Below are 26,875 nucleotides of genomic sequence, written 5' to 3' on the forward strand. Positions count from 1 at the left end.
AATAAATTAGGTACCCCACAGAAGTAAAATTAAAACATTGGTGACAATATTCTGTCTCCTTTTGGCAACAGTAGTTTGTTGGTTTCTGAAAAGGGAAGCCATGTAGTCAGAGACTTTATTGTGGAAAATAGTGGAGACTGACTGTAAGCCTGCTGGCCACTGAAAGGGTTTTTTGGCAATTATATAATATGGTTGAAACAACCTTCAGCTTTTTCACTGTGTATTGAGGTGGAAGCTGGTAGCCACTAAGTCATAGGCTATGATGAATGAATTCAGATTAAATGGATCAGGCTTCCACACTTTCAGGTTTCTTAAAGTAACAGTCTGGCTCCTGGGAACTTGCAATGTTCTCAAAGATATTGTGTAAGGAGTCTTAAAGATGCAGTGTAAAAACAAGTTTTCAGCAGTGGGTTGGTTATGAGTTTGGCAGGAAGACATGCTGGCTTTTAATATGAAAGGGGAATTTACAGTTATGTTTACTCTGCAGACATCTCCAAGATTAGTTTGCTTGAGTGCTGTCATTACAGATTGATAACTCTGCCATTCCATAGTGACAAATTTTAAAAATAGTTCTCTGTTCTGTGATTTACAGAAAGCAGTTGGTCAGATTTTTTTAAACCTACTATTCTATAGTAGTTTGATGAATTATGTCTCTGTAAATGTCCAATTATGTTGTTTTCACAGGGGCCCTTGTTGTCCTTGGCAAATCTCATAAATTTAGATTCAATCACCCAGCAGAAGCTGCTATCTTAAGACTAAGAAGATCAGTAAGTTCTAAAACTGTTTTTCTCTACTATATTTTTCCTCTTTTTTTCCTATTTTTTTTCTTCTTAAAAGCCAGCCTGATAAAGATTATATTTCATCTCATCATCATATTCACTTGCTTCATTTCCTCCATCTAATGGCCTGTAATGACACTAAACCTCTTGTGGGAGGACACCATCACTTCCTTCAGATGTGCTTAGCAAAAGATGATGCTGATCCCTTGAATAATTTAGTGTTTCCTATTTCTAGTCATGACTACAGTAGGATTGAAACAAAACGGCAGAATGCTGCAGTGAAAAGACCAGTTAAGAATCTTTCCACATTTGAAAATTTTCTGAGTTAGCTTCCTTTTTTGTCATTTCACTGTCTTGAATGAAATATACTAGAAGAAATGGAAAATTTATGGGATTAAGTATTTAAGTGTTGTTGACTCTGGAAGCAGTTAATTGTTACATACATCAGAAATAGACAGAATATTTCTTGGTATGTTAAACTCAGGAAAAAAAATTACTATAAGTTATTATTTGGTTTGCTAGTTCAATAATGTTTAAGAAATGAGGTAATTCTTAAAATGACTGACAAATGTAACCAAAAACCTAACTTAAAAAATATAAGTTTTCTCATTTAGGAATTAACCATATTATCAACTGCTATTGGCAAGAGTCTACCTTTTAAAATGGATTTTCATTTATTAATATTTTCTACTTTCCACTCTCCAATCCTTCTGTACTCACTCCGAGATAAGGAGCTTAACTTCTGTTTGTTTTCATTCTTAATTCCTTGATTAATGAAACATGCCGCACATTCAAATAGAGCTGCAAAAAGAGATGTACTCAGTAACAAACACTTAGCAATTTTGCTTATTATCAAAGACTAAGCAAAAGTGTGAGATTATAAACTCACATGGGAGGTACTATGCAGCCTTGCATACAATAGGTAACAATGACAGTACTAATGATGCCTTGGAACTTCCTGGGTTGCTGTGATTTTTTTTTTTAATTCCTGTCCTATGTGGTGTGCTTTCTGTAGATTAGTGAAACCCCACCCACTAAGAGTTATGGAGCTTTGGACTGGCTCAATTTGGATGGAAGTTGCATCAATTCTCCACACTATATCCTTTCTTCTCTCTACAAGTAAGTTTAAAACGGAGAAAAAAGCAACTGAACAAGCAATTTCTCTTTTGGGATGATGTGTGAAATAAGGGACTTGGTTCAGACAAAAGAAAGCTGTATACAGAGTAAGTCCTACCTTGTTTTTAAGTAAGTAGTCAAAAAGAATTGTCAGAGAAAATACATTGGCCCGCTGACAAATATAGAGCATTAAGGTATACAAGCAACAAACCTGCAAAATCATTTATTGATGCTCAATTAAGAAAGTACCTCAGATGAGACTGCCAGCCTTAATTCAGTTCACTTGGACATCTGCTTTACAGCTAATCTATAATTTTTACAATATTATTACTTCAATGCACAGAATGGCCTTTTCAGGATATGATTTAGCCAAAGCAATTATTACCTATTGACTTTCCCTGCTAATTTGTTGAGGAAATCAGAAGGTTTGTTCATAAATTCCCTTTAGTTCAAGTCCTCATTGAGCCCTTCATCTCAGAAAGCCAATGCTATTGCTTGCTTGTTTTTTTTAACTGAGCAGTAAATAAGGCATATACTGCTTTCAAAGTGTAGAAGAGCTGCTTATGCTCCGTGTTTAGTGTATGCTTTTGTAGCAGAGATTTTACGAAATGGAAAGAATTGGTGTGATGAAGACAGTGATTAATATGTATCAGGAAAATGAATTATGTTCTGTGTTTCAGTTCATAACATTGAAAACAGAACATTACTAAATTAAATAAAACTGTGTTCTTTTTCTTTTTTAACTCCTCTCAGCCTCGCCCATTCAATTAACCTGTTAAAGGCAAGAAACAGCCATCTTCTCATTCACATCTGCTGGTGGTTCTACTTCTTGCTAGAGTGTTTTTGGTGTGGTAACATACTGGGAATCTTTTATCTCTTTCTATAGGAAGTATTTAATCTCATTTTTATGAGCATAAAATGTTATCTCTGTTTTAAATATTCTTCATGCTTCTAATCAAGTGGCTTGCTTTTCAACTTAGATAGTGTGTTTTTATATGTTCTCTTTAAGGTATCTAATCTCTGCATTTGCTTTTCATTTGCTGCAGTGATACCTGCCTATACAAAACATAACTTCATTTTGTTTCTTTACTGAAGAACATTTTACACATCATTGCTATTCTTTTCTTAGGAAAAATTAGAAATAATTTCAAAATTAATGGTTTGTCTAATGACCTTCAAATGTACACAACAAGGTGCTCTTTATGTTGCTAAAAACATTAGTTGTGAAGCTCTTGTCACAAGTTTTTTTGATGAATCTAGAAAAAAACTGAAGAAATCCAGAAGCATTTTGAACAGTTTATCACAAATTTATCCTTGATTTTCCCTTTTTAGCCTGACAAAACTGCAGAACATTTCTGATTGATTTTTTCTTCCCAACCATGTTCAGATAGAAGACTTGTTTGTGTTGAACAATTTTTCAATCCCTTGAACAGGATATTACAAGCATATTACATTGCTTAAAGTTACCCTCATGCTTACCTAGATAGATTTCAGATGGTTACTTCAGTAAAGATGAAAAACGTTATGGTATTGATTTTCTTAGGTTTTATCAATGTCCATCTCTTATAGGACTGATCTGTAAACTATGTCTTATAATAGCTGATTTTTCACCTTAAGTAATCCAGTGGTCCTACTGTCCCTTTGAATAGTTATTTGCCTATTAGGTAAACTGAATTGATCCACTCAGCCTTGCCTTGCAGTAACCTGTGAGCCTGTTTCTGTACAGACAAGAAGTTTTGCTCATGGAGGGGGTTATTGTTGAGACATCTAGCCTAAGATTGATATAAGAATAAATGTCAAGTACTAAATGTGTGTGTGACCAAACCATAATACAAGACTAAGTGGACTACGGGGAGTGTGTGTTTGATCACCAGTAGAGAAGTCCACCCTTATGCAGGGCCTTGTCTCTGTCAGTAAGAGATGCTTAGAGCAAAGCAGAAGACCAGGTAAAGCTGTGTGTGTGTTTTGTTCTCTGTCCCACTCTCACTTGAAAGTTCTTGGTGCTCTCTCAGCTGCTAGAAATCTGCATCTTCCTCTACTGAAAATGACAGTAACATTGTCTGCAATAGGCTTCAGTGAAGTTTTCTTGCCTTTTTTCCCCAAATATTTATGGTTTTCTATTTTTATTTTTGCAGTCAAAAATGTAGAAACTGTGAAGAAAACAAATGTTCTCTTGAACCAAGGTAAGACTATTAATGTGTCTAAATCATGCTGAAATTTTTGGCACCTTCAGCTTTGCCTTTCTCCTGTGCTACACTGATTTCCCCCAGAAGGGATGGAAGCTAACACTTTAAGCTTTAATTCAAACTATTTTATCATATTGGAACAAGAATCTGTACATGAAGCTGAATTACAGGCAAGGCTCTGCAGCTATGTTCTTTACTCACATGAGATCTTGTGCAAATGGTGTGCATCTTTGTTGCATGTGTAGAATGCATTTAAAAACCATTAATAGAGTGAGGCTTACTCTGAAGTTGCCACCAATTTCCAGCATATATGAACCCTAAATGTATTAGATTTTGTGCCAATAGTAGGTACTGGGAATACTCATTAGTATTTTGAAAATTGCTGGGATAAACTGGGTTCTCTTCTGGTGAGAATAAAATCGCTTTAGGGAAAAGTAAAAAAAGAGAAATAATTCCTGGCATAGAATGTGGTTCACTCATGCAAAGGAGCACAGCAGCTGCAAAAATAAGTAATTCAGAAATTGTTGAGTTTCCATGGGTTTAAGAACCTTTTTCATCAGGACCTGATGGTACTTTGCTTTCTTCTGGATTTTTTATTTCAGTCATGTCAATATATGTATTACAGTAATGATTATTAATGATAGGAGTCTTACCTCCTATGCTGTTAGTATGGTGACATTTTTCTCATCTGCCTTTTATGAATTACAATATTTAATGTACAATTAAAGTTCAACCTTTAATTGTACATTAAATATTTTGAGGAATGAGAGGAAAAACTATTTTCTACCACTGCACACAAATATTAAAACTTCAGGCATTGTGAGTCATTATACTCTAATTTGGTTGCTTGTTCATACACCCTGCTCATAATAGCCCCGGCACTGAAAATTTCTGGTGTTTGCTGTCAGCCAACAAACACAGAAGGCTTGTGAATGGCACCAGTCATATTACAGCATCACCACAAATAAGTAGATAATAAAGATCTTTCTCCTGCCATTGCTTTAATGCCATACAGCATACAAATAAAAACTCTGATTTTATTGTCTTGCTGGTTTCAGAAAAAAACCCATAGGAGTTTTTCCATTAGAGTTCAGTGGTGTAGCAGTACACTGAATTATTTAGGTGCTTGGAACATGCTTAAACTTCCTTTCCTTGAAAATGCCAAAATTGTTAAACTGGGAGGGGGAGAAGGAATTCGATACAGCATAACAAACATATTCTAATGTGGCATAGTTCACTTGTCCAACTACCATCTGTAAAATATTCTGACTTCTCACTAACAGCTTTCATTTGAGAATTTCAAAATGGTCTACCAAAAAACCCAAAAAGGTTAAAGAAAACTTTTTCATCTCTTAAAAGATACCTCAAATATTCTGTTTCACAGAGAAATGCACTGTGTCAGTTACAGCAACTCTATGATTTACAGCAGAATTCTGTGAAGGGCATTAGCAGGGTAGCTAACTAATTCTATAGATAACTGACAATGTGAAGTTAGCTGAACTGTGTTAGCTGAACTAGAGTTTAAAGAAGCAACATTGGCCTTTATTGGAGAATGTGCTGTGTCTTGTGCCAGTGACTCTTGGCCAAAAAGAGATCTGGTTTAGAGATATATTTAAAGGGGTGCCTTAAATAAGTCGTTGCTTTACTTTTATTTTGGGGGCTTTGGCAAAGAAAAAGAGGTTTTGCATAGAAAAGCTAAAAAAACCACATATGAAACAGAACAGTGTGATTATTCTCTAAGCAAACCAGTTAATCAGAAATCTAAATTATACTCATTTGATGGTAACTTCTGTGAAGGGGATTACTATGTGTGTGGGTTTCCAAAGATCCCTTATTTCTAAAGGTTTCTGACTCTGCTGGCCATTTTGACTGATTTCTAGCTCCCATCTCCTGCCCACCACTCCCCAGATTTTGGGTTGAATTCTGTGAGTGGCATTCCTTCAGGAGGCTGAAGGAGGTGACAACATAAGGTCTTTGTATCTCCTTTGTTGCTCTTCCCTTTGCTTTAGGGAACAGGAGGGAGAGGTTTGGCCCCTGTGTGAGACAGCAGCAGAAGTAGAGCCTGTGCTTGGTGCTGCTGCTGCTGCTCTGAGCCCCTGCGGGAAGGGCCCCGGATTGGACACGGCAGGAGGGGGAGGATGGAGCTGGAGAAGGTGGGAGCAGTGGTGGAGATGTGCATTAGTGGATAGGCTTGTAGCTCTGACTTGTGACTGCTCTCAGTGTGGGGTTTGCAAGGGCACAAAATGCCTTGCCAACATCTTTTTTTTCTGCTTTATTTTTAACTCCTTTTCCCTTGGGAAAAATAATTTGTAAATGGCAAATAGGACTTGAACACTAGGCAGTCAAAAAGATGGGGATGCTAACTTGACTGATGTTTTCTTTGAGAAAATGGAGAATTTCAGCTTTTACCACAAGTCATTATTTTTCACTGTAGTGTCTCTATTTGAGCCTTAGGATTTTGTTGCAGCACGTATTCAGAGCTATTGCTGCCATAGTTACTGGAAGCTGCATTATGCTGTAGCAGCCGCCAGCCTCTGCATCAGCAGCAGAAGTGTTTGGGGAAGAGGGGAGGAGAATTGCACAATAGGATCCCAGAGAGCTGACAACAAAACCGGCTGGAAAAAAATGTGGATTAACAGAGGGTTCGTTTAGCATGCATCGTGCAAACTTTGGAGAGAAAAATGAGATGGAAAAGCAACGCAGCAGAATCGGTATCATAATTATGCTTTCTCAGTAATTTGTGATTATCTTTAGTTTAGGGTTGGGTGTCTTTTTGTCGTCATTTTACTTGCAGCTTTTAATGGTTTACTTGGAGGAGGGGGTAACTGTTGACACTTCTTGCTGCATTTGATACACCCAGAAATCTGCATGCTTTTATGAAATTCTATGCAGAATTGCTTTTTTTAGTATGCTGTATGCTAGAGTATGCTGATCCTCTGAAACCAAGACTTCATGTATGTCTTGATACCTACAGAAATGAAGCTGTTTCTCTTATGTTTCTCCTGAGGCTATTTTAATTCCTGCTAGAACTGTACTGAGTGCAGATTGCTTGTGTGGAAAAGCAGGCACGTGAGCAACAGCATGCTGGGCTTTTTTCCTGTATCTCATAGCATTCCACTGTTTCATGTCTAAATTTACCAGTATATATGATTTAAGATCTTTTAGATAAAAAAAAATTAGTGATCTCTCCTATGTATTACAAAATCTAGCAAAATTCCTATGTTAACTGGATTGATACTTTGTTTAGTTTAGTCATTCAAACTTATATGACACAAACTGTGACTGTTCTTTGAATTACTTATTAGATTATTTAGCCATGAAGTGTGTGTGAATCTGTTATTTTCTTTCTGGGCCATTGTCATGTCATTTTTTAGTTTAGTTTATCATGTTATTTCCACAAACCAGAAGTGTGCTGACATGACATAGCATGTTCAAAGACAGAAAGGGAGCATCCTGACTTCATGTTCTTGGTTTCAGCAGTTTCTGTTAGAGACAGATCTGTATCCCAAACTAGCCAGTAATTCTGCTCTCACAGCCAGTATTTCACAGCCAGAGGGAAAACATCCTCTAGCATTTTTGTATTATGTAAGTGGCTCTGCATGGATTTTCATTATCTTTTTGTTCCACTCCAGAAAGCTGTCTGTGAGAAGCAGCTTCATAAAAGCTGTTTAATGTTCAGTCTCTGTATTCAGACCTGGCTTTACTGCTCTGCCTGATTTTTGCTTTGTACTACTAGAAATTAGGAAATGAAGCAGAGACACTGAAATAACAACAGAACTTGTATATGTACCTGGAACAACAGTATTTTGTTACAAAGACTTTAACCTTACAGAGGGAGAGTTGTACCAACTAGCTACATCACCTGAACAAAAGCAGAAAGAATGCTGCAGTAGTTGCTGTGCTGTGTTAGGTTTTCCAAGGGTTAAAGTGGAGTATGTCTGTTCCTCTGGACTCTGCCTTTCTGGTGTGTAGTCATAATATGGAGCTGTGATTAATACCATCAGTTTGGCCTGCCTCGTGTTCTGCTCTGAGTGCAAACACACAGGGCTGCTGGAAAGGATCTCACAATTTCATGTTGGTTCAGCAAAAAGCCATTACTACACACGTGAGGGAATATGCTAGTGCTGCTGAGAGCAAACAGCTCTCTGCCACGTGCATTGTTTGTATTGCTAATTCTCTGTTCCTTTATAATGTGGGGGTGGGGTGTGGTTTCAGCAAGGTTGGGAAGTACAGGAGAAGCTTGTGACCCTCTCACAAGTGTAAGCTGATGTTACCTAACCACCCCTGTGGGCATTGTTATGTCTTTCGATTGAAACACAGCTCTGAGTTGTATCATTTACTTAAATGTTCTGGGTTTCAGTTTGTAAGCACATTGAAATCTAATAAGTCATTTTTATGGGAAGATTGGCTGAGAGCTAAAAGTCATGGTTAGGAAGAATGAGAGACATTTTATCAGAGGAATTTTATCTAGTTTTAGTAAACAATTGCAGAACAAAAGTTCTTTCACTACTGTTTTAGTATCATGCTTCTTTTCAGCCTGCTGGCAATGACTTACTCCATTTCCTTAGATACATGCAGAATGATGCTAACAAAGATAAATTAATAGAAATCAGCTCTTCTGATATTTGATTTTCTGATGTTTGATAATGCTAATGGATCCCCATCACTGTCTTGGATGAATCTACTTTGCTTCTTACACACGTGTCTCAAACTAAGCAACTTGCCCAAAGTCATGTGAGACCAGTGACAAATTTAGATTCACATTTTTCAACTTTCATACCACCAGAGGAACCAGAGCTTTCATGTGTCTGTTAGCAGAACAGGTTAAAGACTATCTCATCACCAGATTCTGCAGAGAGGCTGTTAAGTTTTGGTGCATAAGCATCCAGAGGGACTCCTCATCCTGAGGACCTTGTGCAGGCCAAGGATGTGAAAGCACAGAGGTTCATGTAACTGCTCCAAAATCAGAAGTGTTTTGGCCCAGATCAGTACTTGAATCTCCAGGTTACATGGTTGCTCCATTAGAAAATATGGAAGGCAACCTCAAAGCTGTGCTTAGGGCAAGCCTCCCTGAGAGCTACCACTGAAACCTTGGGAGCTTTGCCTAGCAAGAAACTTCAGATTCAATACTGTGTTTGGAAAGTGGTTCTTTTTAGTGAACCAGTCTCTCTTTAGCCTCTGAGTTTGTGCCCCCGTGGCTGGTGGTGTTACAAACACCTGAACACTGGAGGTTTGTAATTGCCATAGGAGCGTTTTGGTGCTGCAGGGAGGGTTCAATTCAAACCTACTTCAGCTGAATAGGAAATGAGGCATCCCACTTCTATTTCCTGGGGATCAATTAAAGTTTATCTGAGAGGAAAAAAATTACAAATTACAGGGTACTGGCATCTTTGGAGATGAGCCAAGGACAAAGAGATCTTGGACCTGGATATTCTCACAATTTGTTTGTGTGGGTGACAAATAGACACAAACCACTTAGCAGATGGCAGCAGCAAAGTTTGTGCTGTTTGCACCATGACAGACGACTGAACAGAAGATATTCTCTCTCAGTTACTCTAAGCATTACATTTACATAAACATTAAAACAGAATTCTGTTTCTCTCATGGCAGCAAGATTCATAGTAATATTATAAATTACTGAAAATCTTAAAGCTTTTTTGTACTGAGACCTTCCTACTACTTCTTATGAAGTGCAGTGCATGTATCACGTGAATGTACTCCAGGAGATTTCTAGATTTTCACTGCTCAATTATTTCATCTGTTCTTTCTGCTAAGCTATCACACAAAATCAAGTTTTTGCTGTAGAAATGGTTGCTTTGAACATATGCTTACAGTTCTAAATTGAGATGTTAAATTATTCCTGTGTAGCAAAGGTTAAACACTCTTTTCATACAGATGACCTTGTATTGGTAGTGGTTTTACAAACTACAGGATAATTCCAAAGATTTCCTTTGAAATTATATTTTTTGAGGTTTTTTAACCTTTAGGGACTCTTTAGAATTTTGGTGTCTTTTATTGCTTTAGAAGTACAATGAATACATTATTTAATTTCTTATTAAAATGTAATTAAAACAAATTTTCAAGACTCAAAGGTTTAATTTTCTGAGGTTATATATACTAATGCAGTGTTTAGCAGGCAAAGATCATATACTACTTTTAGATATAATCTAAATGTTAATAATTTCTTGATGGTAGCATGTGGAGAAGCAGAATATATATTCCTTTCAGAGGGCTAAGATATCCTGAGTATTATAATGCCTTATGGTAAGAAGAGATACCTCTGATTGTTGTTCTGTTGTTGTTCTAATACCTCTGAGATACTTTTGATTGTTGTTCTGTGTGTGTAAAATTTTGGCACACAGTCAGAAGCCAAACATCCTAGAGAAGATTATAAAGCAGTTTTTCACAGGCTATTCACTTTTCTGATCCCAGTTCTGCTCCAAATATAGAAGCAGTAACCTCATATAGTTCTTACATCCAACAGACATTTGGGTGATCAAGGTCTTTTGTTGGCACTGCCAGAGACTGTGTGTGTAATCTTGACAATGCCTGTAAATATTTCTAGGTTGGAGTTTTTGGTCTGAAAACAAAGAATGTTGGTCATTTCTGTGAAGCACTTCGAAGCACTTAGATGACAAGTATCTTAAATAGTGGTAATAAAATTTTATCATTTGAAAACAACCCCCTCCCCAGTTTCATCTATGGAAGAATACAGCAGAATAAATACTTTTAAAAATTCTTTTTGCTGTTATCTTTCTGGCAATGGAATTACCTGCTTCACTGCTAGAGCTTTCATGTTTTCTGGCATTTTTGACACACACAGGGTTGCAGCCTGCTGTGACATGCATATACACAACTATGAGTTTTTGTCATAATGCACCCTTATTGAACTAAACAATGTTTTGAATGTTGTCTGTCTTTCTTTAGTAAGATGATTGCTTTTATTACAAATAATATTTGTTTCTGGTTTAAATTCACTGACAACATTTCTAACAGCAGAGAAATAGATGCTGTGCATGAAGAGTACAAGCAGAAACTGAGAGACCAGGAAGCTTTCCACAGAAAACAAATTCAACGACAGCAGCTCTATGTTGAGGATTTAAAGCAGCAGATTCTGAGAGGACAGATCAAAGCAGAGCGGGAACTAGAAAATGACCAAGCACTCATCAACCAGCAAATCCAAGAATGTGAGTACCTGCCTCTTCCCCTGCTTCAACTCCCTTCCATTACTGCATACTTTCATCCTCTCAACATTTTTTGTGCTAGTGATGCTTTTTTTAATGAGTGGAACTTTTATTATGGCTAATTACTGGATTTCTCCTCCAATTGTCTTTCCCTTGAGAACAGTTACTGAGCTTTGATTAACAGAGCTATAGGGCCTCCTTCACAGTGCTCCAGCAGCACTGTTTAATTAGCACTGCAGGTCATTAGCACTGCTGGGAGGGACAGCACCAGCTACTCCCCTGTGGCCCTGAGCCTCCTCTCTCAGCCTGATCCCAATCCTGCCTCCCTACAGCCATGGTTATGATGTTCTCTAGCTTGTCTTCTAATCTATTTCATCTAAGTTTCTTGATAAGCAAAGGGTGCCTGTAAAAAGGCGTCATTCCCGCCTGGCAAAATCTGCTGTTTGAGCCTGGAAGAAGAAAACTGTGAATTTTTGGCAAGGTCTCAGACCAAAACTTATGCAGCCAGCTAACTGTTAATTTTGCCAGCCACAATGAAGAGATTAAAATGAAATTGTTTTAATGGGATAGAGCAGAAGAATATGTAGATAGCACAGAAAATCCAGAGAGTTTCCCCAAAATATCTTTATTTTGTGGCTCTGTAGACTTGTTCTCTGCCTCCCTCTAGTTCTGCTATTTTCACTGTGTTCATGCAAAGCTCAGCCAGGCAGGTAGTTTTTGCCAGCCAAATACAATTCTTTACTTGGCAATCCACCAAAGTTCTTCACCTTTTCTGTGCCCTCTGTGGCTCAGCTCCTGACAGAGGCAAGTTTTTGAGTAGAGATTAATTAGAATCTTAAGCTTGCAGCTCTCTTGCAGGAAGACTGATCTACCAAATATTCTGCTTGCTGAAATCATGCTAAAGAGAACACATCCAGAAACAAAGCTGAGAAAAAAAGCTTTGTATGTCAAAACTAAAAATGTTATTAAGAAAAATTAACTAACATAATAACAAAAATGCTTCCCTTTTATCTATGAAGTTACTATAGAGTTAGAATTCCTACATCTGTGCATGTGCTTTCTGCAGAGCTGCCAATATAAGCAGGACAGGAGACTCATTGTGGTGGGGATCACTAATGAAGTGTGTTTAACAAGATCAGTATTCATCAAGCAAGTGATACCTACAATGTCTCTGCACTAATGGTCTCTTGAACTAGGAAAAATTCCAGACCCCCAAATTCCTCTCTTGCAGCTCAGCTGTGCAGAGCTGCAGGAAGCCCTCATTCATCACATCAAACTTAAATACCTCTTAATTCCTACATCCCTGAATAAGCAATGAAACATTGCTTATTTAGTAAAGGACTGCACATTGAAAGTAAGCTCAGCCAAGAAAAATTGCTGCTAGTAAGAGAGCAGTGCTTTGGGAAACTTGGGTTCTTTGAGAGTGCTCCACTTGTAAAGGAACCTGGCCTGAAATTTTTATGTTGCTTGTTCAGCAATGGAGATTTTTTTTTTGTTTGCTTTGAGCACTGAATATGTATATTTTTATGGCAGCATAAAATATCTTCTTCATTAAGAGAACAGGTTCAAGCCATACAAGCTGGTCACGGTGATCTCAATAATGTCTTCTTTTGTTACAGTTCATCATAGCTCAGACTGAAGCTGGTGTGCTCTGAAAAACCTCTAAGCACATCCAGCCCTTGCATGGGATAAAAGTATTCTTGCATCTAGGGTTTAAAACAAATCAGCCTGGTTCTGTTCTCTACTGCATCCTCACTGACTGCAAAGATCAGGCTCTGAATAATTAGAGAAGACTTAGTGTGTAAGCAGAGGTACCATATTTTGTTATCAAATTTGGTTAATCACTTGTTGTATGAACGTATTTGGCATTTATGAACTGTAGGGGTCATTAATGGAAGCAGAGAATCTAATTCTTTTTGTGGAGTAGAGTGGTAATTCTGTGAAAAATACACTTTGACTGGTGGTATGAGCTTGTGTTTTTTGAACTGTTTTTCTTAATAGCTAAAGGTTGTGTTGGCTTCACCTGCATCTTTGCCATGACAGTATTTGTTTTATTTGGTGCACATTTAACCAGTTGATCTTAAAGGGCCTTTCCAGCCCAAACTATTTAATGATTCTTTAATATTATGATTACAAGCTTATATTCTGCAGTTGCTACCTGAATCCTTAACCCAATGAAGAGGCTTTTAGTCATCAATGAAGTACAGCAACAGTACATTTTTCTTTAAATAGTTTGTTGAGTCTCTACTCTACATGCACAGAAATTCTGTTCTCAAATGACCTCTAAAGGCTAATTAAATTAAGAAACAAGATAGTAACAAGTAATGGTTTTCCTGTGATTTTTACTTTCTATCAATCATTGTTTTGTTTACAGACCAGCAGTGGCTTATAAATGAGAATAAACATCTGGCTGCCCTTCAGCAGCAGCAGCAGAGGGAGTTTGCAGTGCAAACAGAGCCAGCGCTGTGTGCAGAGGCTGAGGTGCAGAGCACCACTGGGCTGGACACCTGCCTTTCCCTGCTGCAGCAGAACAAGAAGAGACTGGTGCAGCTGGAGCTCTTGCAAAGGTACTCCTTAAAAAAGGCCGAAAGAAACATAAGGCGGAAGAAGGTCAAGTTCCGGCTGGAAAGGATAGTCAAGAAGCAGAAGCTGTTGGAAGCCAAGCAAAACCTGGAGCAGCTGGAAGCTAGCTGCTGGCTCAGTGAAGAGTGTGTGAAACCATCCCAAGGCCTAAGTGATAATATTGCTGTACAGTCCTCTTTGGATCACCACTTGCAAAAGAGACAGAAATTGCTGGGTTTGAGGCACAGGCATTTGTTCTGTGACTCGTACCTGCCCCAGGTACCCAGGTAAGCTGACATCTGCTAAATCCTCTGCACTTTCAAAAGTAACATAAATTCAAGGTATTTTCAGGCCACCTATCCTGAATGCCTTTCAATGTATTGAAGAAAATCCCCAAATCTGCAATATCAGTGAGCCCACTATATTGTACATCACGCTGGAGCTGTTTGTCCTTTTCCTTTGGGTCTGTACAGTATATTCCGTCCTTATCTGTCTGATGTGGTCTTTCTCACTTTTTTACATTTCTCTCTCAAGACTTTCTGCACTTTTTACCTCTTTGAGAAGGCTTTTTAGAAGTGGCTTAGCTTTTGTTGTTGCCTTGTTCAGACTGTTGGTAAATACTAATTACTGCACAATTTTATCTTATCATCAAACTCTTCTTCAGAATATTGGTATCTTTGGGGTGATTATGGAAAGGACTTTTATACTGGTCAGCCTTTCTCAAGCTGAATAAACATCTCCATGCAAAGCCAAAATGTTGGGATGCTACAGTGTCTATTACAGCATGGTCCTTAGCTATTTCCACAGCAGGAAATAGCTAAACTCTGCTCAGTGGATTTCTGTGACTTAGAACTATCTTTTATTTTTCATTAACATTTACAGCTACTTGAGTCTACAGAGATTCAATATGAAGCTATACCTCATAGCATTGAGCTATTTCTTTGTGTGCAGGGCATCTTTCCAGATAGCAAGGGGATTTTATAATTAGTCACAGAATTTTATTTTTTTATTCCCTGCTAGAATTGAATTTTGAGAGGCATTAAGATTGTTGCTCCATGAATTGTTATTCTTATTTGCAAGACATTACTGTGGTGAAAATGTCAACTACATTATTCAAGCGAGGATTGAACTTGATTTCTTCTTTATTTCCACAGCTGTTTTTTGAAGAGGGAGTCTGTCTCCAAGATATCTACCTCACCAAATATTGATCAATACTGTAAAGGTAGTAGAACAGAGAGGTTGTCACCTGTAGAATACCTTTACAAAAGTGATAAAGACATTTCTGGGAGTGATGACCTTAATGATGGAAAGGGGATCTCCTTTCCAGTCCAGAGGCAGCTAACTGAAAAACAAAAAACATCTTCAATTGAAAATAAAAAAGGAGGAGAGAAGTACTCTAATGATTCAGCTATCATGGCTTATATCAATAAAAATTATAAAAAAATGGAAAAGTTGGATGACAGTCCAGGGCAAGGTGGATCTCAAAACCAGACCTCTAAAGGCTCCTCTCCTGATCTTTTTAAGGAGAAAGATGAGCCTAAAACCTTTATTACAGGGAGAAGAATGACAAAATCAAAGGTGCTAGGAGATTTAAGTCAGCCTGCCAACAGCAATGTAGCACAAAATAAACCTCAGGTATCCAATAAAAAGATTAGAATGGATATCAATGGAAAAGGCCATAGGTCTTCTCCAGAAAACTTTCCTAAACAAATGAAGAAAACAGTGTATGGAAACCCACCATCAGTGCATCTAAACCAAACAGTCAAGAACTGGAGGAGAGAGGCAAATTCAGCCTTGCCAAGTCATGAGAAATCATCAGCAGAAGAGAAAGAATTTCTGATGGCAGCGACATCAGTAGGAAATCTCACTAAGATGAACTCACAGACACCACTCTCTTATGTTGAAAAAAAGTGGCACAGTGCTGAGATGCTAAGTGCTGGAGTGCCCAAGACAGCCACAGATATGCTGGAGAACTGGCAAGAGGATGATGAAAATGAGATTTCTGATACTGACAGTTCCTATTCTGTTGATTCACTCTCCTGTGCTTATGCAAAAGCTGTCCCAGAGAAACTGAAACTGGAAGATTTTGACAGAAATAAATGTCTTGCCAACCCAGAAGATTCTGAGAGTGATGACAGTCAAATGTCACAAGACTCTCTGATAGAAAAGGAAAATAAAGCCAAAAATCAAAATACAAGCCAATTTCACAAGTTAAAGGCCCATCATGAGCCAGCTAAGCTTTACAAAAGCAGAACTGAGAACCATATTTCATCTTTGGTGACATCATATGCATCTCGTAGGAGACTGGGAAAGGCTGAAAGAAGCTTTTCTCTGGATAGCTTAGCTGATGGAGAAGAGATGCCAGCAGAAGATCTGGTAGAAGAATCCAAATCTGACTCATCTGATGAAATGCCAGCAGAGATTTTCTGGAAGTTACAAACTCCTAAATTACCAGCTATACAGATTGAGGAAAACCATGAATCCAAGACCTGCAACAGAGATACAGAAGGGGCAAATTATGATCAGATGCTGAGCAGTTCCTTTTATTTGAACACCAAGCCACACACTGCTTCCAGTAATGCTTGCAAACAGTTGCTGAAGGGAACAAAAGTCTCCTTTGCAGAGCAAGAAAGGTCTCCTGAAAGAAGACTGTATTATGCAAGTGGTCATCCTTTGCTTAATAATGATGCCCGGTCTTCCTGTGACTCAAAGGTTGACATCAGCAGCCCCAGAATAACAACATCTTCTTCCCATGAAAACTTGGAATTTCAAGATGCTCATCTGTGCTCTTTGAGCAAACCAGAACTTTGGCTAAAGAAAGATGATCTAAAGCAGTCAGCTGCTGAGGTTTCTTTTGTGTCTGGCTCTAAGCAGATTCACAGCATTACTCACAGTCCACATCATGTAATCCAAAGAAATTCAGTTTTGTCCTCTGACGCATTGGAAGTACCTTTACCTGAAACAACAACTGCAAGCAGGACTTCTGAGAGTGGATCATTAAATAAGATTTTAAAGGGATGGACAAACTCTAATGAAAATTCTTCCTTGGAATCTGCAAATGTAAAGTCCTCGTTTGCTAGCTCAGTAGGACCAAGTTCCTCTTTTGTTCCTACTTCAGCAGAGCATGATTATTCTGAACATTCAAGGTCACACCATCCTGAACAAGAACAACTGGGTGAATTGTCTACTTGCAGGTCTGCTACTGAACGTGCACAAACCTTCAGCTGTTTGGAAAGCACCTCCACTGCAGGCTGTTTGTCACTGGTATCTAAGAAAGAGGAGTATTCTGTCACCGTGTTGCCTGTGCAAATTGTGGAGCAGACGAATGGCGGTGTAGATACAGGTTTAGAAGATGGCTTATTCCAAACTTTTTCAAAAGATGGGCTTGACAATGACTACAATAACTTGATGTCAGAGTCAAGTGTGGCAGATTCACGCAGTGGAAATGCACCTGTCAGTGAACCTGCTGCTGAGTGTTCTATGGGACTTGCTCATAATATGACCTCAACACAGACATCTGCAATAAAACACATCCAGTTTGGAAACTGTGGGCATCTTTTTCCAGTACAAAAAATACCAACATGTTGTGATGAAGGTTTCTTCCTCAGTGACTTAACAAACAAGAGCTGCTCTCTAGTGAGCAGTTACAAGCTTCAGATGCTGGCTGGACAAGGAGCAGAGTCAGCTGATAGAGAAGAACCCCCCAGATCTGGGGAGAGTAATCTGGAAACCATGCAAGAAACAGATCATGAGCAAATACCTGCAGAAGTAACTGCAGAGACAGATTTTTCCTCACAGAAGATAACATATCAATGTCACCCTTCAGTTGTTGCTGCCAGCACAAGCTATGACCAGTCTGCAACACCAATAGAGATGTCTCAAAAAGAGACAATCTGTATGGAAATGAGCACAGATAGCTTGGCAGACATTGTGCCAGAGGTGCCATCATTCAGAGATCATGACGAATACATATCAAAGGATGAAGACTTGTCTTCACTAAATCATTATGAATTCAAACATAAACCTGATTCAAAGGATTATTCCCCTGAATGTGCCCTAGCAGACAGTCAGGTGAGTCGCTTATCCCAGCAAATTTCAGAAAATTCTACATTATGCACTGATAACATAAGAGAAGAAAGCAGTGAAAGCAAAGAACACAATGTACTGAATTCTCAGGCTGTAGTTCAGAAAGAATTTTCATCCAAATATGAAAACCTAGTGGTAAATGAAGGAAGTTATTTCCTACTGAATGTAAATGGGAAAAACACCAAGTCCTTTCCTGCTGCTATTTGTGAGAATACAAATTATTTTCTCCCAGAATCTAATTCAAGCCTATTTTACAAAATTTCAACAAAAGCTAATCTTTTTCAAAGTGCATGTGAGACCAAAAATTATGATAAACTATTGGAGCATGTCACAATCGTGAAAGGAAATTGTGATGCTACATCTAATCTTACCGTGGAAGTCGGTGTCACAAAAAGTTGTTCTGATGTACATTCTGGCTGCCTCTGCCCAACATGCTCCTCAGCGTCTACAGGACAGAAGAACACTACACAGAAGACAACTGACATTTCTGCAGAATTTGGTGCCTCTGTTCTCTCAGAAACAGAAACACAGAACAAATCTTTACTTGAATCTAGAGGAGAGGAAGAAGCATTTTTTGAAAGTGATTGCCCAGTGGACTTTCATGCTGAGTACAATGCAAATTCAGAGTTGGGAAAGGTTTTTGAATGCAACACAAATGCATCAGCTGCCATTTCTCAAGAGGAGAGTTCTTGCAGAAATAAAGAATACAAAATTTTCAGAGACATAGAAATGGATACAGAAGAAGCCATGGCTCCTTATCAGAATACCGGGACAGCCACAGATGAGGAAATAACAACATCAATTAATAATGCAAGCAACTTAGAAAAAAGTGTGTTGGAAATTAAATCCAGACACACTGAAAGTTTACCTGACAGACCAGCAGCCCAAGTCCAAAGTATAACTGAAGACAGTAAAAAGGATTTTAAAGACATTGGTCTAACTCAGAACCCAAAGAAATCTACTGATATCACAGCTTGTGAAATTCACTGTGAGTTTAATACAAATCTGTGCCTGACACATGAAGAGGTGCACAAAGATGAACTGCAGGAAGCCAGCACAGGGGCAGAATGCACTCAGGAATCAAAAGCGCTTGTGCATTCTGGCAGCCAACCTGAAACAAGCAGCTTTTGCAAAAAAGAAATAAGTGAGAAAACAGAAATAGGTATTTATTCAACAGACCTTTCTGTTGCTCCCAAAACCATTCCTTCATCTGTGTGTTCCTACACAATAGATGTTATTCAGAATACTTTGGGATTCCTTGATACTTGCAAAGGGCTTTTACAGATGAATGGAACAACAGAGAATGTAGCTGAAACAGTACTAATCCCAAGGAGGCAAGGAAATATTTCAGCAAAACTTGAAAATGAAGGACAAATAAATTCTAACAATATAATTGAACTTTGTGTACCAAACTCTTCACCCCAGGAAGACAAGGTTAATGAATGTGAAGTGACTGGGAGTGAAGAACAAATTACCATGACAAACACTGAGGAGCTGGTTAGTATGGGGCAAAAAGAGTTATGCACAGATGAAAATGTTTACTTTAATGAACAGTCTCCAGCTCTGCGTCAAGTGTACTGTGACAGAGGTGACACAGAAGAAATTTTAGATCAATTTAAGATCCCTGAAAGGTACCTGATGGCTTCTGAAGCAGAATCAAATATACTATTAGGGGATGATTCAAGATACCAAGACCCTACTGAAATGAGTGAGGATGGTGATTCAGTGGACTCTGCTACAGAGATAGGAAATGTAGTTGATGCATATGAATATTCAGTTGAAGATAGCGCTGTTATTGACCAATACAGAACTAAACAAAAATTTACAAGTCTTGACAGACATACGTGTATGAGTTTCTCTGTGGGATCTCCTGACCATGGCACTTCAGAAAACTTGAACGAAGATATTGTTAGAAAAAGTTTTGACATTTGTGAATTGGATCAAGTAGGCTTCAGAGCTGAGGCGGAGACAGTGCAATTGATGAAGCTAGTAGAAATGGCCAAAGCAGACAGAAAAAAGCAGATATATGTAGCAAACACAGAGGAGGTAGAACTGATCTTTTTACAAAACCTGGATGAACTCTTCCCTGAAAACAAAGGCAGTTACCAAATGACACATGGTGACAGCAGATTAAATGAAATATTAAGAGAAAGCCAGTGGGGGTCTACCAGCTTTTCTGGAAATAATGAAGACGTTAGCAAGCAACAAAATCCACCAGCATCACAGAAGTGTACAGAAAAAACCCAAGAGCTTCAAGAATCCCCATGCCAGTCTGTAAATCAGCCTTTATATCTTGGAGGAAGTGATGATTCCCATCTTGTTCAAGATGTTCCCACTGCACTGAGAGGATGTACAAAACCATCTAACAGCAGTCTTGGAACTGGAGCTGTGCTGCCTTACTATGAAACGTTAATGGAGAGTGAGATCAGTGTTGGTACATCTGTTGCAGCCAACAAAACGGGAGAAACAAACAAACATCTTCCAGCTAAAACACCAAGTAAGAGTGTACCTCTTCTGCAAACCAGCACCATGCAGCAGAGGCAGGAGGAAGAATCCTTTGTATTTAAAAATGGACCTGATTATGCCATACCTGCACAACCTGTCAATGAGAACAGCTCTTTCACTCCCTACAGTGCAGGTGGCCTTGAGTGTGGAACTGTTGTACTTCAGCAAAGGGCCAAAGGAAGCTCATTTTTCTTGGAAAAATTAGATTCTTCTGAAGATATCATACAGGATATTAATAATGTTTGTGAAGAACACGGTATGGATTTCATGGTTAATGAATTATTAAAAGACTGTCCTAATTCCATAGAAGATACAGCTCAAGAGGTAAAGGATACCATTGTGCCTGATTCACTAACGTTGGATACTTCAAATCTGCTGTCTTCCTCAGAGAAAGAAGTGATGGAAGATGTAGGGGTGGGAAAACCCCACTCTTTACTAGAAAGCTCCACCCAAAAAATATTTCAGAATATTAATACAACTCAAATAGTACCTCACTTGGGGGCTTCATCAGTGCATGATGAGAAGACATTTTTAAGTGCAAGCCATCCAACAGCAAACAGTAAATGTGAAAATGCCGAGTTTCCCAGTGTAGCAGGTTATCAGCACAAGCCCACAGAAAACCAGGAACGTGAAGCTTCTGAAGAGTGCTGTGTAGACCAATCAGGCAATGCTGTTTCTGAGAAGTCTTCAGCCCTTTCAGAAGGCCTGAACAAGTCTCCAAAGGAACATCCACATTATAGTAAAGACTTTCTAAATTATAATAGGAACTTGGACACTTTTGAATGTTCTCCCGGTCTTCTGAATTGTCCAGCATCATCTGCAGATAGTTTAATTGTCAGCAGTGGAGACAAAGGTATAAATAATAATGTTCTCTCTGAAGAAACAAAGTACTTTGAAAGTGAATCAACAGATTTGAGTGTATCTGTAACTTTTCCTGGTGTTTCTCAAAAAGGAGACGAAAAGGAAAATAATTCCGCAGTTGCAGAGACCACATATGCTCAGAGTAATAAACTCCCCGGAAAAGTTGTGGAAACAGAGAAAAAGGAGGAAATTGTTCAAGGTTATTTCCAGAACTGTGGTGACATAAAAGAAGATAAAATTCATGAGTTCTCAGAACACTGCAGTAACACTAACAGAATTACTGTACCAGAATCGGGTCTTCTCACTTTCCAGAGCCAAGGACAAACTGGCTGTAATGAATCAAAGTCTCTGCCATCACACTCTGCAGAAGAAACTCCCCCTGAGACACCATTTCAAAGCTCCAAGAACTTCAGTGCTTTTACCACATCTTCTTTACTTGGGGATTCAAAATCTCTAGTATTTAATCAGCTTGAGGACTCATTTCAGGACAGCTGTTCGACTGAGAAAGTGTCCTGCAATTCTGCAGATGTGTGCTCTGTAAAAGGAGATTTTCCCCTATCATTAGCAAGAGTCGATTACCCAGCCTTAACAGCATTTTCAGAATTTCCTTCAACTGCAGATATAGGTCATGGTGAAACTAGCACATATGATACTTCACATTCAAATATATTGAAACAATCTCCATTTGGTGTTTCGCAAATACAAGACACGCAGTCAGATAAAGCTGTGGTATTTGATGAGCCAATATGTGCTTCAGGAAGTATTTTACTTTCTCTTGCAAAAGAAAACAGGCATTTTCCAGTCTCAGACATAGACTGTACTTCATATGAAAATTCTGCTATAGATGGGGAACCTGCATACAGAAGTAATAATAAAAAACCTGGCAGTGATACAGAAATTGATCAGCCTTATTGGGATAAAGTTCCACCACAAGAAGCTTGCAACAAACACATAGAGAAAATACCAAGTGATAATTCTCTTTTACTACCATCATTACCTTTTTGGGATACTAGCAGGGCAATTCTTATTAAAGAGGGACAAATGAGAAATACACTTAACAAAAGTAAGGAAGAACTGCATTCAAATATTGAGGCTGAACATTTTGCAGTAAAGACAGAGCAGAGAAAAATGTTAAGTGGAGAAACTGCTGAAAAGCAAACTAGTGTATCCTCAAATTCTCCAAATGAATTAACAGGCTCAGAAGTTACAGTGTTGGAAAATCTGTATCCAAGAGATGTTCAAGTGGATCCTGAATACACCTGCAATTCATTTGGTCAAGCATATCCCACATATGGAAGCCCTGATCCCAGGCAACCATATCACACTGCCTTGGGTTTTGAAAGAAACCCTGCAGATCTGCAAGATAACTGTCAGTATGTGCCTGCAGGTGAACATATAGAACAGGTGCCAGACAGAACAAATGCAGACGGTAGAAAAGAGATTTTACTTTCCAAAAATAATACATGTTCAAGCATTGATAGCACTGATGCTGATGCTGAGGCAAACACTTGTTCAACAATGGGAGACACTACAATGAGGAATAATACCCTGAAATTAGAAAGACTCAATTTTCCTGTAAAAAATAATGAAACAACCTCCATAAAGTTTTTGCCAGAAAACCATGATTTAACTCTTCAAGAATCCAAATTGGTGCAATTCAGGAGCAAAAGATCATATTCTACCACACGGAGTACAAAGGGCTGTAAACAGAGTGAACTGAGACCTTATTTACGAAGTCACAGACTATCAGCTCCAGCTATTGCTGTTTTCTCTGACACAGAATGTACTTTAGAAGCTTCATCTAAGGCAGATCCTTTGTTGTATTCTGCATTTAAATCACTGCAAGATTTGAATATGAGTGTAGAGCCTCCGTCACCAACTGAAGATGATCTTTATGGAATTGAAAGATTTTCAAAGCAGGAATCGAAGAACTTATTACAAGTTAAATCTAAACCAAGATTTCAGCCAAAAATGGCGCAAATGAAAAAGCTTGCAAACTGTGATCCCAAAAACTTACAAAATTTAGCAGCAAGAAGCCAAAGTAGCCAGTCTTTGAAAGATTGTACTAGTCAATCTCCATCATCCTTACTGCCCACAGCTTGCAGTTCTGTGTGTGCAGAAGAAAATGTCCATTCAAAGAGCAATTCTGTAGCTCAGTGTAGTGAAGGGGAAGGAGAAGAAGCTGGATACCAGCCAGAAACAAATTTATTTTTGCAAGATAATAAAGATGCAATGCATTTTAGATCAAGTGATATCAACCCATATATTCACCCATGGCAACAAGATGGAGCCTGCAAGATTGGCTGGAAACAGTATGCTTTTGGAAGTGCAAGTGATGTCTCTTGCAATCAAATTCCTTTGAATATGGAAAATCGTAAAGTTATGAGATGTTCCAGTGTAGACAATGGATTGAACTCTCAAAATTCTCCTTTTCGTTCTCATCTAAGTTCATATGCTACAGCAAAAGTTTTGTCAAGCACTTTGAGTAGCATTGAAGGTCTTCAAGAATGGGACAGTGCCAGACAAGACTTTAAATCAGCGTACTCAAGTGACAGTACCAAACAGTACAGCGACATATCCAGCGAAACATTGGAGACTAACTCAGAAAACAACACTGCTGAACTTGAGAATCCTTCCACACAACCTGGTAACTCTTCAATGCAGGTTGATGAAATTGTATTATTGTATCCTTCAGAGTCTGAAAAACCTTCCAATAAACTTCCAGGGATTACATGTGAGCAAGGAACACAAACTGCAACTACAGGAAGGTATAAAAGGCAGAGAAGACATCAGAGAAGCTATACAGATGTTTCTGCAAAAAAGGAGGAAACAAACAGAGATTTATTTTATCAACCTTCTTCTTGGACAAGCATGCAAAACCTGTCCATGCATCTGTCACAGCTACTTCAGAACACTTCTGAGTTGTTGGGAAACCTTTCCCAACAGAGTATTATAGACAGTGAGCAGAATGCCAAAATCAACCAAAAAAGAACTGAAGGTGCTGTTAGGTCTGATAGCTGTACTCAGACTACAGCAGATGTCGGCACTCAGACTGAGATTTTGGAAAAACCTCAAAGCAAACATGAAGAAAAACGAGTGGAGGCAAAAATGGGAAAGGAATTGAGGGCAGCTCAGGCAGTAAATGTTGATTGGGAAAAAATTGGTGCAGAAATAGTAGGAGAGATTCCCAAAAGGAAAGAGGAAACACTCACTCTTGAAGAAAGTACACAAGTACAAACAGGGATGAAACGCCTGGGCAATTCTGACTTCCATGACAGTCTTGACAGCATTTTGGAAGACTCCTTTATGCATCTGCCTTCTTTACCCAAAAATTCCACCCCTATCTTACATTTTCAAAAAACATCACTAAATGCACAGCAGAATATTGCTTTTGCTAGCACCAGAGTTTCACCTCTCACACCATCTTTGCCAAGTTCAGGGCAAGATGGTTCTTCATGCACTGTAGTTAACAGCCCTACTAATAGCACCTCTCAATCTCCAACGTCTTACACTCAGGATAAACAAAGTGTCAATGAAGCAGAGACTCCAGCTGAAAGAAAATTTTGGTACAAAAATACCCTGCTAGTCGACAGGGCCTCTTCCCCTATTCTTACTCTTAGTGCTAGTCCCAGCAGCCAGACTGCTTTTAGCAAGTCTGTCTGCCCTACTAAAGAATCTCTTGGATATTCCAGTGTTGCTTCAAGTCCCTTTCACACCAAGAGAAAGCTGAGGGCAGGTCCACAGTTCAGCATGCAACATCATGTGGACAATTTTTCACAGACAGAAACAGACAGTGAATCAAGCATCTCTAGAGAACACAAGAGCATAAGAAAGAAATCTGGAACTTTCTCTGATAAGAAAGCAGGCAAAGACCTTTTAGGGCAGGATGGTTCAAAAGACTTGGAACAGCAACATAGACTGAGGGTTGACACCCACACTACCATTTGTGCAGAGCGGCTGTATCACTCCAGCAGTATGCTGGAGGTGTCAGGCCACAGTGAAGTGGTAACAGGTGATGTCAGAGACCAGGGCTCAGTGGCACATTCCCTTCATTGTATGTATGTTACAAGGGGTGGAAGAGCTCCTTCAGGTGGAATCGGGCACGAAAAGTACTCTGGAAATTCTGATACTGCTTTGATTCATAACTACCCTTCTCCAAATGTTGACTTACTTTTTAATCAAAAAATTAGTGCCACTTGTTCAAGTAAGACAAATGCTGGCACAGCCTCAGAACCTCTGGTAGAAGCATCTTCTGTACAATTTCATGATTTCTTCTGGAAGAGTGAGGAAAGCTGGCCTCCTCCACTTTCTGATGTGAGCGACGTGCAGACGTCCTTCCAAGATGACAGTACAGAATCTGTCACTGGGAGTGAATGTGACACTGAATTCCCTCTCAGCAAGAACTCTGCTTCTGCCAAGCCCTGCAGGCCTCGGAGCTACAGCCTCCGTGACTTACCCATACACAACAAATTCAGCAACTGGTGTGGTGTAAAGAGCAGCACTCCTCCTGTTCTCCTCGGCTTGAGTGGCAGCGTGACCAATTTAAGGGGTCAGGCAGACAAGAAGCCTGGAAGCACACAATCAACAGAAGTGGAAGGGAATTACCAGTCTTGTGACAGCAGGAGCAGAGAGATCAAGAGACTTCAGAGAGAGCGTGCCCAGATCATGTCCAGCATCCACCTGGATCTGCATCAGCATCCCCTCACAGTGGAACTGACTGAAGCAAAGCTCAATTATGGCATTGGAGAAACAGATGCCCTGCTGAAGGTCCTTCAGAGAGGAGCTGCAGATGAGCCAGGGACAATTCCAGTGAAGCAGCAACTTTATGAAAGGTAAATTACTTTATGTACTGTTGTTTAAAGTATTTTTAATACACTTCATGCAGCTTAAATAGCATTTAATAATGAGCCAATCACTTAGTCACACTGAATGTGAAGAGATACACTATCAAGCTTATTTTAAAAACTGTTAAGCAATGCATTTAGGACAACATTTTGGGGGTTACTCCAAGAACACAAGGAAAAGTGATTTGGTGCAATTCAAATCTAGTGTTACCTCACTCTTAAAATTTCTAGCAGCCACAAGAGCTATCCTGTGTACCTGGTGATGTGGGAATATATTTAATTGATTTATTGCGATGTAAAAATTATTGATACATCGTATTTATGGAAATATCCCATTCATGCTTCTGCGAATAAATGCTGCTGTATGAATAAACAAAAATAATTTTAACCTCCCCATAAATATACAAAATAATTTTTTTAAAAAACAAGATTGATTCTTGTGATTGTAGAACATTTTAAAAAAGCAACTTGATTCTTGTGATTGTAGAACATTTGGGAAAATGTTGCAACAAAAATTTTGAAGCAGCTACATCAGTCTTCATTCACAATTTTCCTCTCAGTTGTTACCAGCAGTAATCACAACCCTCTCTTGCATTTCCTGCTGTCAGAAAAGCAGTGGCATTTTAGAATTTCTACATCATCTCTCAGCATGTAGACAAAGAGGTATTAGATTCCTAGAAAATTTTACATTAAAAATCTACCTAATACTTAAGTCCTTAAAAAAATCAGAAAATGTAACTTTGCAGGGTGAT

The 26,875-nt window shown here is 38.8% G+C and overlaps 1 protein-coding gene across 1 annotated transcript in view; it reads left to right on the top strand.

Moving 5' to 3' along the window:
* Window positions 1-26,875, top strand: part of STARD9 (StAR related lipid transfer domain containing 9) — a 92,356-nt gene that overhangs the window by 56,456 nt on the left and 9,025 nt on the right. Inside the window, exons 19-24 of the mRNA XM_058807665.1 lie at window positions 685-767; window positions 1,795-1,898; window positions 4,031-4,078; window positions 11,078-11,268; window positions 13,640-14,114; window positions 14,982-26,111. Coding sequence (XP_058663648.1) covers window positions 685-767; window positions 1,795-1,898; window positions 4,031-4,078; window positions 11,078-11,268; window positions 13,640-14,114; window positions 14,982-26,111 — 12,031 coding nt within the window. The remainder of the gene's footprint in view (window positions 1-684; window positions 768-1,794; window positions 1,899-4,030; window positions 4,079-11,077; window positions 11,269-13,639; window positions 14,115-14,981; window positions 26,112-26,875) is intronic.

This window comes from Ammospiza caudacuta, chromosome 6 (assembly GCF_027887145.1).
Source record: "Ammospiza caudacuta isolate bAmmCau1 chromosome 6, bAmmCau1.pri, whole genome shotgun sequence".
Classification (NCBI taxonomy): domain Eukaryota; kingdom Metazoa; phylum Chordata; class Aves; order Passeriformes; family Passerellidae; genus Ammospiza; species Ammospiza caudacuta.